The 14820-nt window shown below is 41.8% G+C and overlaps 1 protein-coding gene across 2 annotated transcripts in view; it reads right to left on the bottom strand.

The window, feature by feature from the left end:
* The window catches only part of tbc1d5 (TBC1 domain family, member 5), a 508566-nt gene that overhangs the window by 271309 nt on the left and 222437 nt on the right, over positions 1–14820 (bottom strand). For both annotated transcript variants that reach the window (XM_085988017.1, XM_085988016.1), the window contains exons 12-13: positions 11495–11637; positions 7077–7183 (exon numbers count right to left, since the gene is read on the bottom strand). In XM_085988017.1, the coding sequence (XP_085844143.1) occupies positions 7077–7183; positions 11495–11637 (250 nt within the window). The remainder of the gene's footprint in view (positions 1–7076; positions 7184–11494; positions 11638–14820) is intronic.

The following is a 14820-nucleotide window of genomic DNA, read 5'->3' as shown; positions in this document are numbered from 1 at the left end:
TTTACACAAGTCTCCATCCAGTCTGACCTCATTACCTCTCCCACCATTGACAGATGGCTTCGGTCATCTCTACTTCACCTGCCATCTATTCCATCAACATGGGTGCCCTTGAATCTCTCTCACCTTGGTCCTCAGAATCCCACCATGATACGCCCCAACACCAGCAGCACCAACAACACCACCAACCTTCTCTGCAGTCACCTGTTGCTGCACAGGACAGAGGGCATCAGCACCTGACCACAATGCTGTCCGGGAGGCCAGGGATGGCCTCACCATGGCCAAGTTTACTTCACTTGATGCTGTACACCCTGGCTGCCAGGTTGACACCACCCCACACCAGCACCTTAAAGCATCCCTACAATGCCCAAGCCATTCCTTTCACACTCATCACAATTGCTGGGGGGATGGGGGGGGCTACCGTTATGTCTCACCATTCACTGCAACTCACTAAGCCACTTCCAAAGGTGCACACAAATCTGTCCAAGAACGCAAAGTGTTAACAATAAAGATTTCAGTGTTTGACAGCACATTAACAGAAACTTTACATGAACATTGGCTAAAACACCCAAGTGGCTACCCTTGTGTGTTGTTAGTTGGTATGATTGGACTAGGATGAGGGTGAGTGTGAGGGGTGGCCAGTGAGATGGGGAAGTGATAATGTAGATAGAGAGCAATGGGTGGAGGTACAAGGTAAGTTGGTGTAAGGATGTGCAGGAGTAGGGTAGGGAAGGCAGAGTGATGGGGATGTGATGAGTGGCACAGCAGGAGGAGGTTGAGTGTGGCTTAGCAGTAACATTTCGTGATCTACTGAGATCATTGAAAGGTTTGCGTCGCTGCAGCCAGGTCCTCCTGACCACATCCTTGCTCGTGCCCTCCTGTGCAATGTGCAACCAGGTTGTGTTGGTGTCTTGGGGAGTTCTCTTCCACCCATGGGAAGGGAAGAGGACCTCCCTGCATGCTGTGACTCCCTCCATAAGTATATGGAGGGAGTCATGGGAGAACCTAGGTGCAACCCTGCACCTCTGTGCAGTGTGCGTCAGTGTTTGCAGCACCTCAATGCTGTAGAACACTGACAGCACAAATGTCAAACTAAATTTGTGCATGGTCCCTTTAAGGAAACCAGCTGATGATGGACGTCATCAGACCCGCTTCCTTCAATTGGCCGGCAAATATGCTGGACGGGCTTAACAAGCCCAATCATCGATTGTCATTTTGGAGGCCGGGATGGAGTCAGCAGTGGGGCCGAGACCTGCCGAGGTAGGGTAAATCGCGGCCTTCATCTTTGTTCAGTGAATCCTGCTAGATATGCACCTGCGGGAGAATTGGACTTGACTGTTCTTGGCCCCACAGCCAAGCAGCTTCCTGGCATGAAGTGTTCAGACTCACTCTGGAGAATCATCACTTGGATGATGTAGCAGAAGACCACTGTTGTCCATAGAACTGTGCCCCAGGTAAGTATTTTATATTAATCCTGGGTTTAAGAACTGAAGGAGCAATAAAATTCTACTTCTAGTATTAATTTTTTTTTTTTTAAAGAGAATGTTTACTTGAGCTCCACATTCCCAAGATCTGTGCATGTGTAATTGAACACGTTTGAAAATAATAGTTGTGCAGTGCATCTTTAACCCTTGTGACACTGTATATACATTTTTCACCACATTCAAAAGAATCATACAGATTCTATCGAGATGCACTGTAATAGTTCCCTGCATCAATACTTTAACTCAAGAGATCTAATATTTGGCAATACACTATTACAAAACACAATAGGAAACATATCCTTTAGGTTTCAAAGGATTGAAAAAGTATTTTGTTAATTTTTGGTGAATACATAAACCACTATAGTTACATGTATCAAATGGATATGTAAATATACCTCTGTAACTAAATAATGATATTTGAACTTTGAAAAAAAATCAAAACAGTTAGATTTATTAATAGGTGTGACTTATTAGCTGGTAACGTGACACAAATTTAATACTATGAATAATCTGGGTTTTAGTTTTGTTCACTTGTTTTCCAATAACAAAATAGCCAGTTACTATTCTCATTTTTGCAATGTGTTGCGTTTATTATCAACAATGGTTGCCGAGCTGCATACTAAATGGCAGCATAACCATAAATCATCAAGGTCAGCTTTTGCTGCTCTACTGCTTCTACTTCAATTATTCTTTTCAGCATAAGCTTTTTCACTGTCAAATCTAAAACATGTTATTTTCCTAAATAAAGTCTGATCTCGTCATTAAACATATTTTTCTGCACTTTTTAAAATTTTACTTTTAATTTAACAATCCCCTGAAAATAAATACCAAAGAAACTGAAGTACAATCAAAGAAAATGTAGAACAATTCATAGGGGGAAAAATTGGGTGAGTAGCGCCACCTGTTAGCGCCTAAAGAGGCAGGCAGTGGCTGTAGCGCCACTGGCTGCGCCTCCTGCGATATTCAGCAGGGGCGCTAATGGTGGCATTAGCCATTTGCGCTGCGCCGCCACCGATGACGTCATCGGTGTGCGCAGCGCCCCATTCGTGCCCCGTTCGCGATATTTGGTAGCGAACGCCACAGTTGCGCCGTTCGCTACCCGCGCCCGGTTCACGGGGCCTTGCTGTGCCGGCAGCGGCGCAAGTTAAGGTGGAGGTGCGGGGCAGCCGCCTTTTTCGGCGGCCGCCTGCTAGCACCTCCGTCCCCGGCCTCCTGACCACCCCCCCCCGCGGCATTGCCGGCTGTTTCCCGAGAGCCCGGCACTTCTCCTTGGTGCCGGGCTTGTTTGCCGGCACTCGCGAGCGGGGATCGCGCTGTTGCAGGCCCTTCCCCCTTGACAATGGGAGGAAGGCCTGCAGTACCGCAGCGTGCCGTGCCGCAGCGTGTGGCGCTGCGATATTCAGTTTCAGCGCCCTAAGAGGGACGCGGAGCGCCTCGAGCCTCGCCCCGTCTCCCTCTAGGGGCAATGAAACTGAATATCTGACGATTGCTAAAGCCTCGAACGCTGCGCTAAATCCTGCGCTCAGGCGACTTTGGCGCCCCAACCCAATTTCTAGGCCATAGTGTTTTTGGTAAACCCTGTCTAAATAGTTCTAAAACATTTAAATGCGCAGCAACTATTCTAGATAATGTTTTGATAAACTACTTTACAGAACAAAAGTGATTAATCAAATTAAGTCAGTTTGTGTGTGACAAGCACAATAATGACTTCATTCTACTTGTATGGGTTTGTGTTAGAATAGTAATTAAGATATAAAATCATATTTAATGTACACAGATTTGTACATTTAAAGAGAAAAAGTTTAAGGGGGCTACTTTTTGTTCAAAGTACTCCTTGATGTGTATGCAAAGCTGATCCTTAGCCATAGACAATGTTCCCTGTAAGCTACGCTTCGTTCTGCACGGCTTGTTTCTTTTAGTGCGCGGTCCCTTTAAATTTCCACGTATATGTGGTATTTACAATGGAGAAGTCGGTGCGTGGCACCTTTCCCATTACTGCGCGGCCGCGCAGCTTAGAGGGAGCATTGGCCATAGACCCTGAGAAATCATTCTACTGACAAAGAATGAAGCATACCCATATGTTTCCCCAGGATTGTGCGGTTCTGGATCTGCTCCTGGGTTGACCCAAAGTTGCAGCCTCAGTTAAAACAACTGGAGCCACTGAGGGAAACAGGTAGCTCCCGTCTTTGTCAGTGATGTCCCAAAAATAACTTGGAAGGATGGAGCCCAAACCGGCACATCAACATTAGAAAATTCAAAGGTTTTTAAAGTAATAATTTTATGATTCATTATTTTATGACAAAGTATTTGCAAAAACATGAGGAAAATACTTTGAGTAAAATGTGTCTTGCAAGGCTTCTCTCCCCTTTAAGATAACATTCCTGAATGTATTACTCCTTATCCCCTTTCCTTTTTACATGGGGATTTCTAAATTTTTTATGTGCTTGTTCTACCTTGTCAGTTAATTTTAGTGTTTTTTAAAATGACTTTATAAAAATAATGTATTTCCTTCTGCCAGTTGAATTGTTACTGGACAACATACATGACCCAAAGGGATTCACAGACAATCCCACTCTTATGCCTCTCCTGCTATTAAGCCAGTCACTACGAGACACCCAAAAAGTATCAGATTAATTTGTGTACTCATATGTTTTTTCTCCTTATGGAAGCATTCTCTCAATCTCTGCTTTGAGTTTCCCCGTGATACTAGAGGCAAGATTGGGAACTTGCTACATGTGGCATCACTATGTAGCACATTGTTTTTCAGCACACTGTCATTTATTCTTTCTTAAGGACTTGAAGAAAATCCTTCTGCCAACAACACTTGGATGATAAAGAGAGAACTTGCATTTATATACAGGAAACTTTGGTTTATCCGGAGGTTGTATGTCCGGAAACCTCGATGTACCGGCAGAAATCAGGAGCCGTTTTGTTAGGTTTTTTTTCTTCTCATGGCTTTGTTTTCAACAGTCGGGCTCTGGAAAGTCTCTCTGAAGCTGTTGCTAAGCTACAGAGACGCTTCCAAGGTACGGGCCGACTGTTTACAAGCTGTTGCTAAGCAACAGTGTTTGTTGTCAGATACGGAGATGAAAACCTCCGTATGCTTCAACAGTAAATTTGTATGTCCGGCAGTTTTGATAGATCGGCAACAGCTCGGTCCCGTCGGTGCCGGATATAACAAAGTTTCCTGTAGCACCTTTCATGACCTCAGAACATCCCAAAGTGCTTTAGTCAATTAAGTACTTTTGAAGAATAATAACTGTTGTAATGTAATGTAATGCCTCCGACCTGTAAGAAATCTATGCGTATACCTGGTGGCCTGGGAGGTATGGAGGCTTGCGATCCTGGGCCTCTCCGGGTAAGCGCGGGCAGAGGCCCACATATTTCAGGGGCGCATGCGGTTCGCAAGCGTCCCTGGGGTCACGTGGGCCGGCCCAACCAAAAAGAGAAGGGAATCCCCCATTCATGCTTATGGAAGTCCCTAACGTACGGTACTCCCATAAGTATGAATGGGGATCACTTAAAAAATACACGAACACATGAAATAAAAAAATTACATATTTAAATGTAATTAAAATACCATTTAATTAAATATTTTAAACGAACATTTAATGAATGGGCCGGATTTTGTGACCCCTATGGGTGCGTACCAGGTGTGAGGCGCATGCGCTAAAACCCGGCACTTGCGATCTGTCAAGAATCCTCTTGACAGATCGCACGCATTCCCGGGAGAAGGGCCTCCATGGGCAGAGGGTTCCGCTTTCTGCACAACTTCCATCCGCTAAAAGCCTTTAAACATCTTACGCCTGGTAAAAGCATGCATAAGGCCTGCTTTTGCCAGCATAAGAGTTTAAAAAAAAAAACATTTTTTCCACTCATTTATAATTTAGAAATACTTAAACAAAGGTAAGTTTATTTTTAGCCTCGTGAAAAGCTTTAATTTTTTTTTCAATAAATGAAATATTTTAAACAAAAATTTAATTTTATGTAATGTTAAATATGATTTAAAATATATATAATGTTTAACTGTTTTTTTTAAGTGATCCTCATTCATACTTTTGACAGATCTGTGCGTAGAGAACTGTCAAAAGTGTGAAGGGGGATTCCCTTCTTTGATTGGTTCCCCATGGCCCACGTGATCCCAGGAGGTCTTGCGAACCGCTTGCGCCCCGGGATACCTGCACCTCTGTGCATTTCGTAGAGCAGAGGCCCAGGATCGGAAGTCTCGGGACCTATGGAGCCAGCAGTTAAGTGCGTAGATTTTTTCTGATCAGAGGCATCCGCTCGCAGGAAGCCTCCGATCGGAAATTCAGGCCCTATATGTTTTAACGGGGCTAAAAATAAACTTACCTTATTGAACAGGGTTTCTATTGTATAAATGAGTGATAAAACTTTATTTTTCTATTTTTTTAAACTCTTATGCTGGCAAAAGCAGGCCTTACGCTTTTACCAGGTGTAAGAATTTCATGGGCATTAAGCGGGTGGAAGTTGGGCAAATAGCGCAACTCTCCACCCGCAACTCTCCACCCGCAGAGGCCCATCTCCCGGGGATGTGGAGGATCTGTCAAGAGAATTCTTGACAGATCGCAAGTTCCGGGTTTTAGCGCATGCGTGACGCATGACTAAACCTGGAACTTGCGCGGCTCCTAAGGACGCATACACACCTCGTATGCACCTGTAGGGGGGTTGCAAAATAAGGCCCTATGGATATTTCCTAAGAGAAAATTGCTTGCATTTACTGCCAGTGTCTTTTTTTTTAATAAGAACTGTGTTGTTTAGGTTATACATTTATTATACTTTTGGACTGAAATACATGATTCGCAGAAAATTATACATGAGAAAATATTTTCACTCCTGACAAATAACTGATGACTGTCGGCAATAATCTTCAGTGAACAGACCACAAAGCACAGGCTATTAACCATTCAAAATGGGTGAAAACATTTCCCATTTGTAAAATAAATTTAGCTCATGGGTATAATAAAACAAATATTGACTGCAGTTCTGAGGCTATAATTGATGAATTATTATCCCTCTGGTTACAGATGCGCCCTCAAATGTACAATAATTCAGAATATTTTCTTCCTTTTATAAGCCAGCAAATGACCATTGTTGAACCAGCAAACCAGTGGTGATACCACAACAATGTTCTTATTTTTCACTCCAGTAAAAGTGTTGGTACCAGATTTTACCCATCTTCGTACTACAAATATATGTATTACATATGCTTATAATATATATTTTCCTATGTTTAACATATTGCTGTTTACTGTTGAGAGTCAACATTCATTTTTATTGTTTCTGAAGTATTCAAGCACATCATTCTATTCTGTAGCTGCATTTGTCCTGTAATTTTAAATCTTAAAATAATTGCAACTCCCACTTATGAAACTTCTGGAATCAAGAATTTTGCATGCTAATTGATTTCAACTTATTTCATAGGTAATAAACATCCCTTAATGTCACATCATTTATCATTTTAAATTAGGTCTCTATACAGCTGAGTCTCATTGAGGATCGATGAGCAGCACAATTCTTAAAGTACTTCTCATTTAAAAAAAATATAATAATGTACCTCAAAGAATGGTATATTACCTTTGGATCTCGTAAGAAGAGGGCTTTCTGGATTAAGGAATGTACATCTTCTACAGAAGGATAATGGAGAAGCAATCCAAGGCAGGTCTGATAGTTACTGGCAATTACTGAGGAAGATAAAACATACAAAACAGTATGAGTGTTTTATTTAAATAAATATTATATATGTATATATAAATATACACTCACACATATATGCAAAACCTAACTACGGCAGACAGAAACACTAGGAACTACTGAAGGCATTTGTCCAACTGTTTTATTTGGGCAGGGAAACAATCAGACATTCTGCATTATTTTCATCGCACAAATGTCACACACAAATGACAGAATAATGTGCTCATGAAGAAATGTTTGCGAAACAGCTTTGCTTAAAGATAGTGCCACTTTAAACAGTAAGTAGAGATAAATAGGTGTAATACAAAATAACAAAATATTAACGCCATAGAATCATATTCTCTTTCCCATAATCTTGGGATCCTTCAATATATTTCTTTTAGATGTTCTGTGAATTATCTGACAATATTTCAGCAGTGAAATATTATCATGCTACATTAAAAGCAGTTTTTAAAAAGTAAGAGAGAAATAAAACATCCAAGGCAATATTACGCATTCTAAGCTCTTCGCTGACTGTAGTTGTATGCTAATAGTCATTGCAGGCTCTGATATTTAAAGATTATGAACAAAAAAATTGTAAGTGATTGAAACAAATAATTATATTCTATGGTGAGAACCACTTCATCATCTTCATTTCATTTTTGATCCGACAGCTTGTAATTTCATACATCTGGTTTCATTTGTGAAGCACTCGCTTATCGTGCTCACTCTTCCATAATACTTTTGTTCTCTTGTGACCATTTACTGTACTTTTTGTGAAAGTCATTAAAGCCAAAAACACATGGTACATTAATAATGCAAGTTAGTGCTATCTGAACAGCAAACTACATAGTACTGCATCTTTACAAAACTTGAATGATTATAGTTTACTTACGATCTTGACATTTTAAAGCAACATTAATAAAACAGCAATTGAATCGGTCAGGAGTATGTTTTGATATTTAATCTACTAAACATCTGGACTCTTTGTAAATACAAAAATCGCCTCAAGTAATATAATTAAAGCAGTAAGATATCGATCTTTATTAAGGTCTGCTTTTCATCTTATTCACTAAGAATGTGTACAATGCAGACAAAAGCTTTACTATGTTTATAATGGGACTTGCAGGGGTCGAAATCATTTGTATCAAGTTAGAATTATGTTTTAGTCACAAGGTGGCAGTCTTCCACATATCAATGTATGTGTGTTTTTCTATATCTATTTTTCTGATTGTTACAAATTCGGGTATCAACCTTCTTGGGTTGAGTGGCATTTGTTGCTGCTGTATGTGGTCTGAGCAGCTTACTTTTATATATATTTATTTGTACGTTAGTATAATCAAGGTTTTGACAATAATACCCCCGTGACCTGAACAGGATATTCATGTCTTGTGCATGTGCCTCTCCAACCTTTCCAAAGGTGGACTAATAAAACAATGAGTAATACGAGGCTTGATATGAATCAATAAGCTGCTTTATTCAACAGCAATGTGAACATATAGAATAGCAGTTAGGATTGGACTCACTTAATTCAATCAGCACAACTTATCTTTGCAAATAATACAAAATAAAGAACATGCTTCCCCAAATCAGTGGGTCATCTTACTTGAATTAAACAAAATGACTTTTAACAGTCTTCCAGCATTTCTAACCTTAGATTTGCCGAAAGACTTTGTAGTTTTCCATTAAAAAAAACCTTACTGCCTATGCAGCCTTAGCTGGACCTGACTGTTTTTAAAAACAATCTCCATATTCATAGCCAAAAAGGAAAGCGTGCTAGACACCCGCTGCTGCGGAACCAGAGACTTCCCAACAGAATAGGTGTCAGATGTTTATTGATTACCAAGACAAACTGCTATTGTTTACAGTCTTTGGGAAAGCAACACTATTAGCATGCTGACAAGGGTGGTTGTTTGGTGAACTGACCTCTACCTTGTGGAGGCTGAATGCCAACTCTCTACTTCTACACCTCCTTCTACTTCCCCCTGGATCATGACCCCACTACCAAACATCAAGAAATCGTTTTCAAGACTGTCACTGACCTCATCTCCTCTGGAGATCTTCCCTCCACGGCCGCCAACTTCATAGTCCCCCAACCCCGCACAGCCCGCTTCTACCTCCTTCCCAAGATCCACAAACAGGACTGCCCTGGTAGACCCATCATTTCAGCCTTTTCTTGTCCCATGGAACTGATTTCTTCCTATCTCGACTCTATATTTTCTCCCCTTGTCCAGTCTCTTCCCACCTACATCCGTGACTCTTCCAACACCCTCCGCCACTTTAACAGTTTCCAGTTTCCTGGCCCCAACCGTCTCCTTTTCACTATGGACGTACAATCCCTCTACACCACCATCCCCCACCAGGATGGCCTGAGGGCACTCTGCTTCTTCCTTGAACAGAGGCCCAACCATGCCCCATCCACCACCACCCTCCTCGGCCTGGCTGAACTTGTTCTCACATTGAACAACTTCTCCTTTGACTCCACTCATTTCCTCCAAATTAAAGGTGTTCCTATGGGAACTCGCATGGGTCCTAGCTATGCCTGCCTTTTCGTGGGATATGTGGAACATTCTTTGTTCCAGTCCTACTCAGGTCCCCTCCCTCACCTCTTTTTCCGGTACACTGATGTCGTTTCCTGCTCTCGCCCGAACAGGAAAATTTCATCAACTTTGCTTCCAATTTCCACCCTTCCCTCTTCTTCACATGGTCCATCTACGACTCTTCCCCTCCCTTCCTCGACTTCTCTGTCTTCATTTCTGGGGATAGGCTATCGACCAATATCCACTGTAAGCTCTGTGACTCCCACAGCTACCTTGACTACACTTCCTCCCACCCCACTTCCTGTAAGGACTCTATTCCATTCTCCCAGTTTCTCCGTCTCCGTCGCATCTATTCTGATGATGCCACCTTCCATACCAGTGCTTCCAATATGTCTTCCTTGTTCCTCAACTGAGGGATTCCCCTCCACCGTGGTTGACAGGGCCCTTGACCGTGTCTGTTCCATTTCCTGCACTTCTGCTCTCGCTCCTTCCCCTCCCTCCCAGTACCACAATAGGTATCCCCTTGTCCTCACCTTTCACCCCACCAGCCTCCATATTCAAGGGATCATCCTCTACCATTTCCGCCACCTCCAGCATGATTCCATCACCAAACACACCTCCCCCTCCCCCTTCAGCATTCCGAAGGGACCATTCTCTCTGCAACACCTTGGTCCACTCCAAAAATCACCCGCAACACCCACTTCCCCTGCCCATGTCACCTTCCCGTGCAAGTGCAGGAGATGCAACACCTGCCCTTTTACCTCCTCCCTTCCCATCGTCAAGGGCCCCAAATACTCCTTCCAGGTGTAACAGCGATTTACTTGTACTTCTTTCAATTTAGTATACTGTATTCGCTGCTTACGATGCGGCCTCCTCTACATTGGGGACACCAAACGCAGAACACCTCCTTTCAGTCTGCTAGTGTGACCCCGAACTTCCGGTCGCCTGTCACTTTAATTCTCCGCTCCACTCCAACCTCGGCCTCCTTCACTGTTCCAATGAAGCTCAAGGTAAGCTCGAGGAACAGCACCTCATCTTTCGATTAGGCACTTTACAGCCTTCACTGAGTTCAACAATTTCAGATCATAACCTCTGCCCCCATTTTTTTGGATAGCAGCTATTGGTAATGATTCTGCTATTCTTATTTACACCTCTTCTAGACTCATCTTTTGTTTCTTTACTTGTCCCATTACCACTCCCTTTTGCCTTGCACCATCATCCCTTTTGTCATTTAATCACTCCTGCCTTCTACCCTATCACAACCTTCTCTTTTGTTCTTTCCTCCCCCTCTCCCCACCCTGCTTTCCCTGTCTGTACTTAAAACCTGTTACATCTGTAACATTTTCCAGTTCTGATGAAAGGTCATCGACCTGAAACATTAACTCTGTTTCTCTCTGCACAGATGCTGCCTGACCTGCTGAGTATTTCCAGCATTTTCTGTTTTTATTTCAGATTTCCAGCATCTGCAGTATTTTGCTTTTGTGTTACTATTAGCATATTAATGACCATCTCAGTGCCCTTTTAAAAAAGTGTGACTACACTATGCTTTGAAACACTGCATTTAAGAAGTATCTAATTTCCCCCCAATTCTTTTCTGTGGAAGTGGTCAACAAACTCAAAACTTGACAATTTATATTTTCATAAAATGCAGTATCATTGCAAATTATACCATATTACACCAAGTCTTTTCTTAAAGTAACTTAGTGCTTATCTTAAAAAGTAACATTAGAATGAGGATTGGAAAAAGCTATAAAAATATTATATAGATATGCATATACTTACAAACATCCCTTATGTATAATAGCATTGCTACAAAAATATAGTCAACTAAATCCAGGGTGACACTGTCAGCAAATAACGTATCCCAGATCACCAAGAGATCCTGAAGAGGAAATTCTCGTCCAAACAAAAGTCTGACCCAACGTCTGCAAGAGTAAAACAGGCATAAAATACAATATTAACAAAAGGTTTAATTTTAACACATTTACAACTACTTATGTAATGAAATCTATTCAGACTCTACTGCAATACACATTGAATCTAAGGTCATGAACGAATGGATCTTCAACAATTACTTTTAGTAAAATCCAAGACTGTTCTGTAGTATCTTTGAATATTCACTGTAAGAACCTTGATTTTATTTCTTGTGCTGGGAAGTACAGACTGTCAATTGGATAGTGGAATTTTGGATTTAAACTATCTGGTTTCCAGTATGACTCTTACTGAAAATAGATTAGCTGTGTCCATCCTTTTACTAACTCAGGTGTCTGAAGCGCTTAGCTGGCAGGATGATGATTTTAAACAAAGGTCTTTGCCACAAAAAAGGCTGACAAAGCTGCTTGTGCAACTCAATTTAAAACAGTATCATGGACTGAAGGCTCAAAAATGAATCTTTTGTGATTTCCAAAAAAGTTTACACCACGATTGAACTCACCAATGAACATACCATTTATCCTAATTTTTTTCCCTCATTTCCAAAATGTTCCACTTAGTGTTCAAATTTAGATAAATATACTCCCTTGATAAACATGTACCATGTCCTAACCATGGGTATAGGTCATGCAAATGAGGCAGGGGTGGTAAAATGAGCTGCTTCTTTAAGGATATTTTTTGGTCAGATTCTTGGCACTTTCTCTTCTTCAATTCTGTCGGTTTGATTTGGGCTACCTGAATTTTTCACTATTTTAGGAACATAGGAATTGCTAGACAAAGACAGACCATGGTCCATCTAGTTTGCCTTTTACCATCCTGGCCATCGCAAGATACAACGATAATGGAGTTGTTGACTAATTGTAGTAATCAATCTCTATCAATTAGTCTACAACAGACCCAGAAATTACATGAAGAAAACCCCAGTGGTGGAGAGCTTTGGGAACCAAAGGTCCAAAGTCACCTAGTTCTTCCCAAGCATCCTACACTTACCATGTTGTATCTCAAATTACTCACGTACTGTATCACAAAATGTTATTTTCTGAAAGAAATCTATCTAATTTGCACTTCAATTAATTAATACTAACTGCTTCCGCCATCAGCCTAGGGAGCCTGTTCCATAGATTGACCACTTGCTCACTGAAATATTGTTTCCACAGATTAGTTTTGAATGTACCGCCCTTCAAGCGTGCCGTGTTCTCTAGTTCTACTGTTCTTGTGTAAGGTGAAATAGCTTTGTGATCATATCATTCTGGAACTAAATATTGTCTAGTGACACTACTCCTTTATGAATTCTACACAATATGCAACCAAGTTGGTCAGATGATCTTTTCCCCACTGAATTCTATCAAGGCCTTATCCTGAAATGAATCTTTCATTTTTTGTTTGGAGAAGGAAGCAAATAGGCTCAAGTACATTAACAAGAGTTAATAACAGCCCAGAATTTCCTTGGGACCTACGCCATTATAGTGGCATAGGGACCCTTGAACGGTGTAAAAAAGGAAATTATGGAGTAAGTGACGTACTCCATTATAGATATTGTGAAGAGAAAAAGATTGGTGAAATCAAGCGTAGGTCCCTTACAGTCAGAATCAGGGGAATTTATAATGGGGAACAAAGAAATGGCAGACCAATTAAATTCACATTTTGGTTCTGTCTTCACAAAGGAGGACACAAATAACTTCCCAGAGATGTTGGGGAACATAGGGTCTGATGAAAGGGAGGAACTGAAAGAAATCAGTATTTGTAGGGAAATGGTGTTAGGGAAAGTGATGGGATTGAAGGCCGATAAATCTCCAAGGCCTGATAATCTACATCCTAGGGTACTTAAGGAAGTGGCCCTAGAAATAGTAGATGCATTGCTGATCATCGTCCAACATTCGATGGAATCTGGAACAGTACCCATGGATTGGAGGGTAGCTAATGTTACCCTACTATTCAAAAAAGGTGTTAGAGAGAAAACGGGTAAGCCTGACATCAGTAGTGGGGAAAATGCTAGAGTCCATTATAAAAGATGTAATAGTAGAGCACTTGGAAAACAGTGACAGGATCGGACAAAGTCAACATGGATTTACAAAAGGTAAATCGTGCTTGACTAATCTACTGGAATTTTTTGAGGAAGTAACTGGTAAAATAGATAAGGGAGAACCAGTGGATGTGGTGTATTTGGACTTTCAGAAGGCTTTCGATAAGGTCCCGCATAAGAGATTGGCGTGTAAAGTTAAGGCACATGGGATTGGGGGCAAGGTATTGACTTGGATAGAGAACTGGTTGGCAGACAGAAAGCAAAGAATTGGAATAAACGGGTCTTTTTCCGAGTGGCAGGCAGTGACTAGTGGGGTACCGCAGGGATCGGTCCTTGGACCCCAGCTATTCACAATATATATTAATGGTCTAGACAAGGGAACTAGATGTAATATCTCCAAATTTGCAGACGACACAAAGCTGGGTGGGCGTATGTGCTGTGAGGAGGATGCCGAGAAACTCCAGGATGATTTGGACAGGTTGGGTGATTGGGCAAAAGCATGGCAGATGCAATATAACATGGATAAATGTGAGGTTATCCACTTTGGTGGCAAAAACAGGAAGGCAGATTATTATCTGATTGGCAATAGATTGGGAGAAGGGGAAGTGCAACGAGACCTGGGTGTCCTTGTGCACCAGTCGCTGAAGGTAAGCATGCAGGTGCAGCAGGCGGTTAAGAAGGCAAATGGTATGTTGGCCTTCGTAGCGAGAGGGTTTGAGTACAGGAACAAGGATGTCTTGCTGCAGTTGTACAGGGCCTTGGTGAGACCACATCTTGAGTATTGTGTGCAGTTTTGGTCGCCTTATCTGAGGAAGGATGTTCTTGTCATGGAAGGAGTTCAGCGAAGATTCACTAGGCTGATACCTGGGATGGCAGGAATGACGTATGAGGAGAGATTGGGTCGATTGGGCTTGTACTCGCTGGAGTTTAGAAGAATGAGAGGGGATCTCATTGAAACTTATAAAATTCGACAAGACTGGACAGACTAGATGCAGGAAGGATGTTCCCGATGGTCGGGGAGTCCAGAACCAGGGGTCACAGTCTAAGGATAAGGGGTAGGCCATTTAGGACAGAAATGAGGAGGAATTTCTTCACCCAGAGAGTGGTGAACCTGTGGAATTCTCTACCACAGAAGGCAGTAGAGGCCAATACA

This window comes from Somniosus microcephalus, chromosome 5, assembly GCF_052327205.1.
Source record: "Somniosus microcephalus isolate GS21.2 chromosome 5, FLI_Smic_1.0, whole genome shotgun sequence".
NCBI classification, from domain to species: domain Eukaryota; kingdom Metazoa; phylum Chordata; class Chondrichthyes; order Squaliformes; family Somniosidae; genus Somniosus; species Somniosus microcephalus.
The sequence above is the reverse complement of the archived record's forward strand: the minus strand, read 5'-3'. Positions and strand labels throughout refer to the sequence as shown.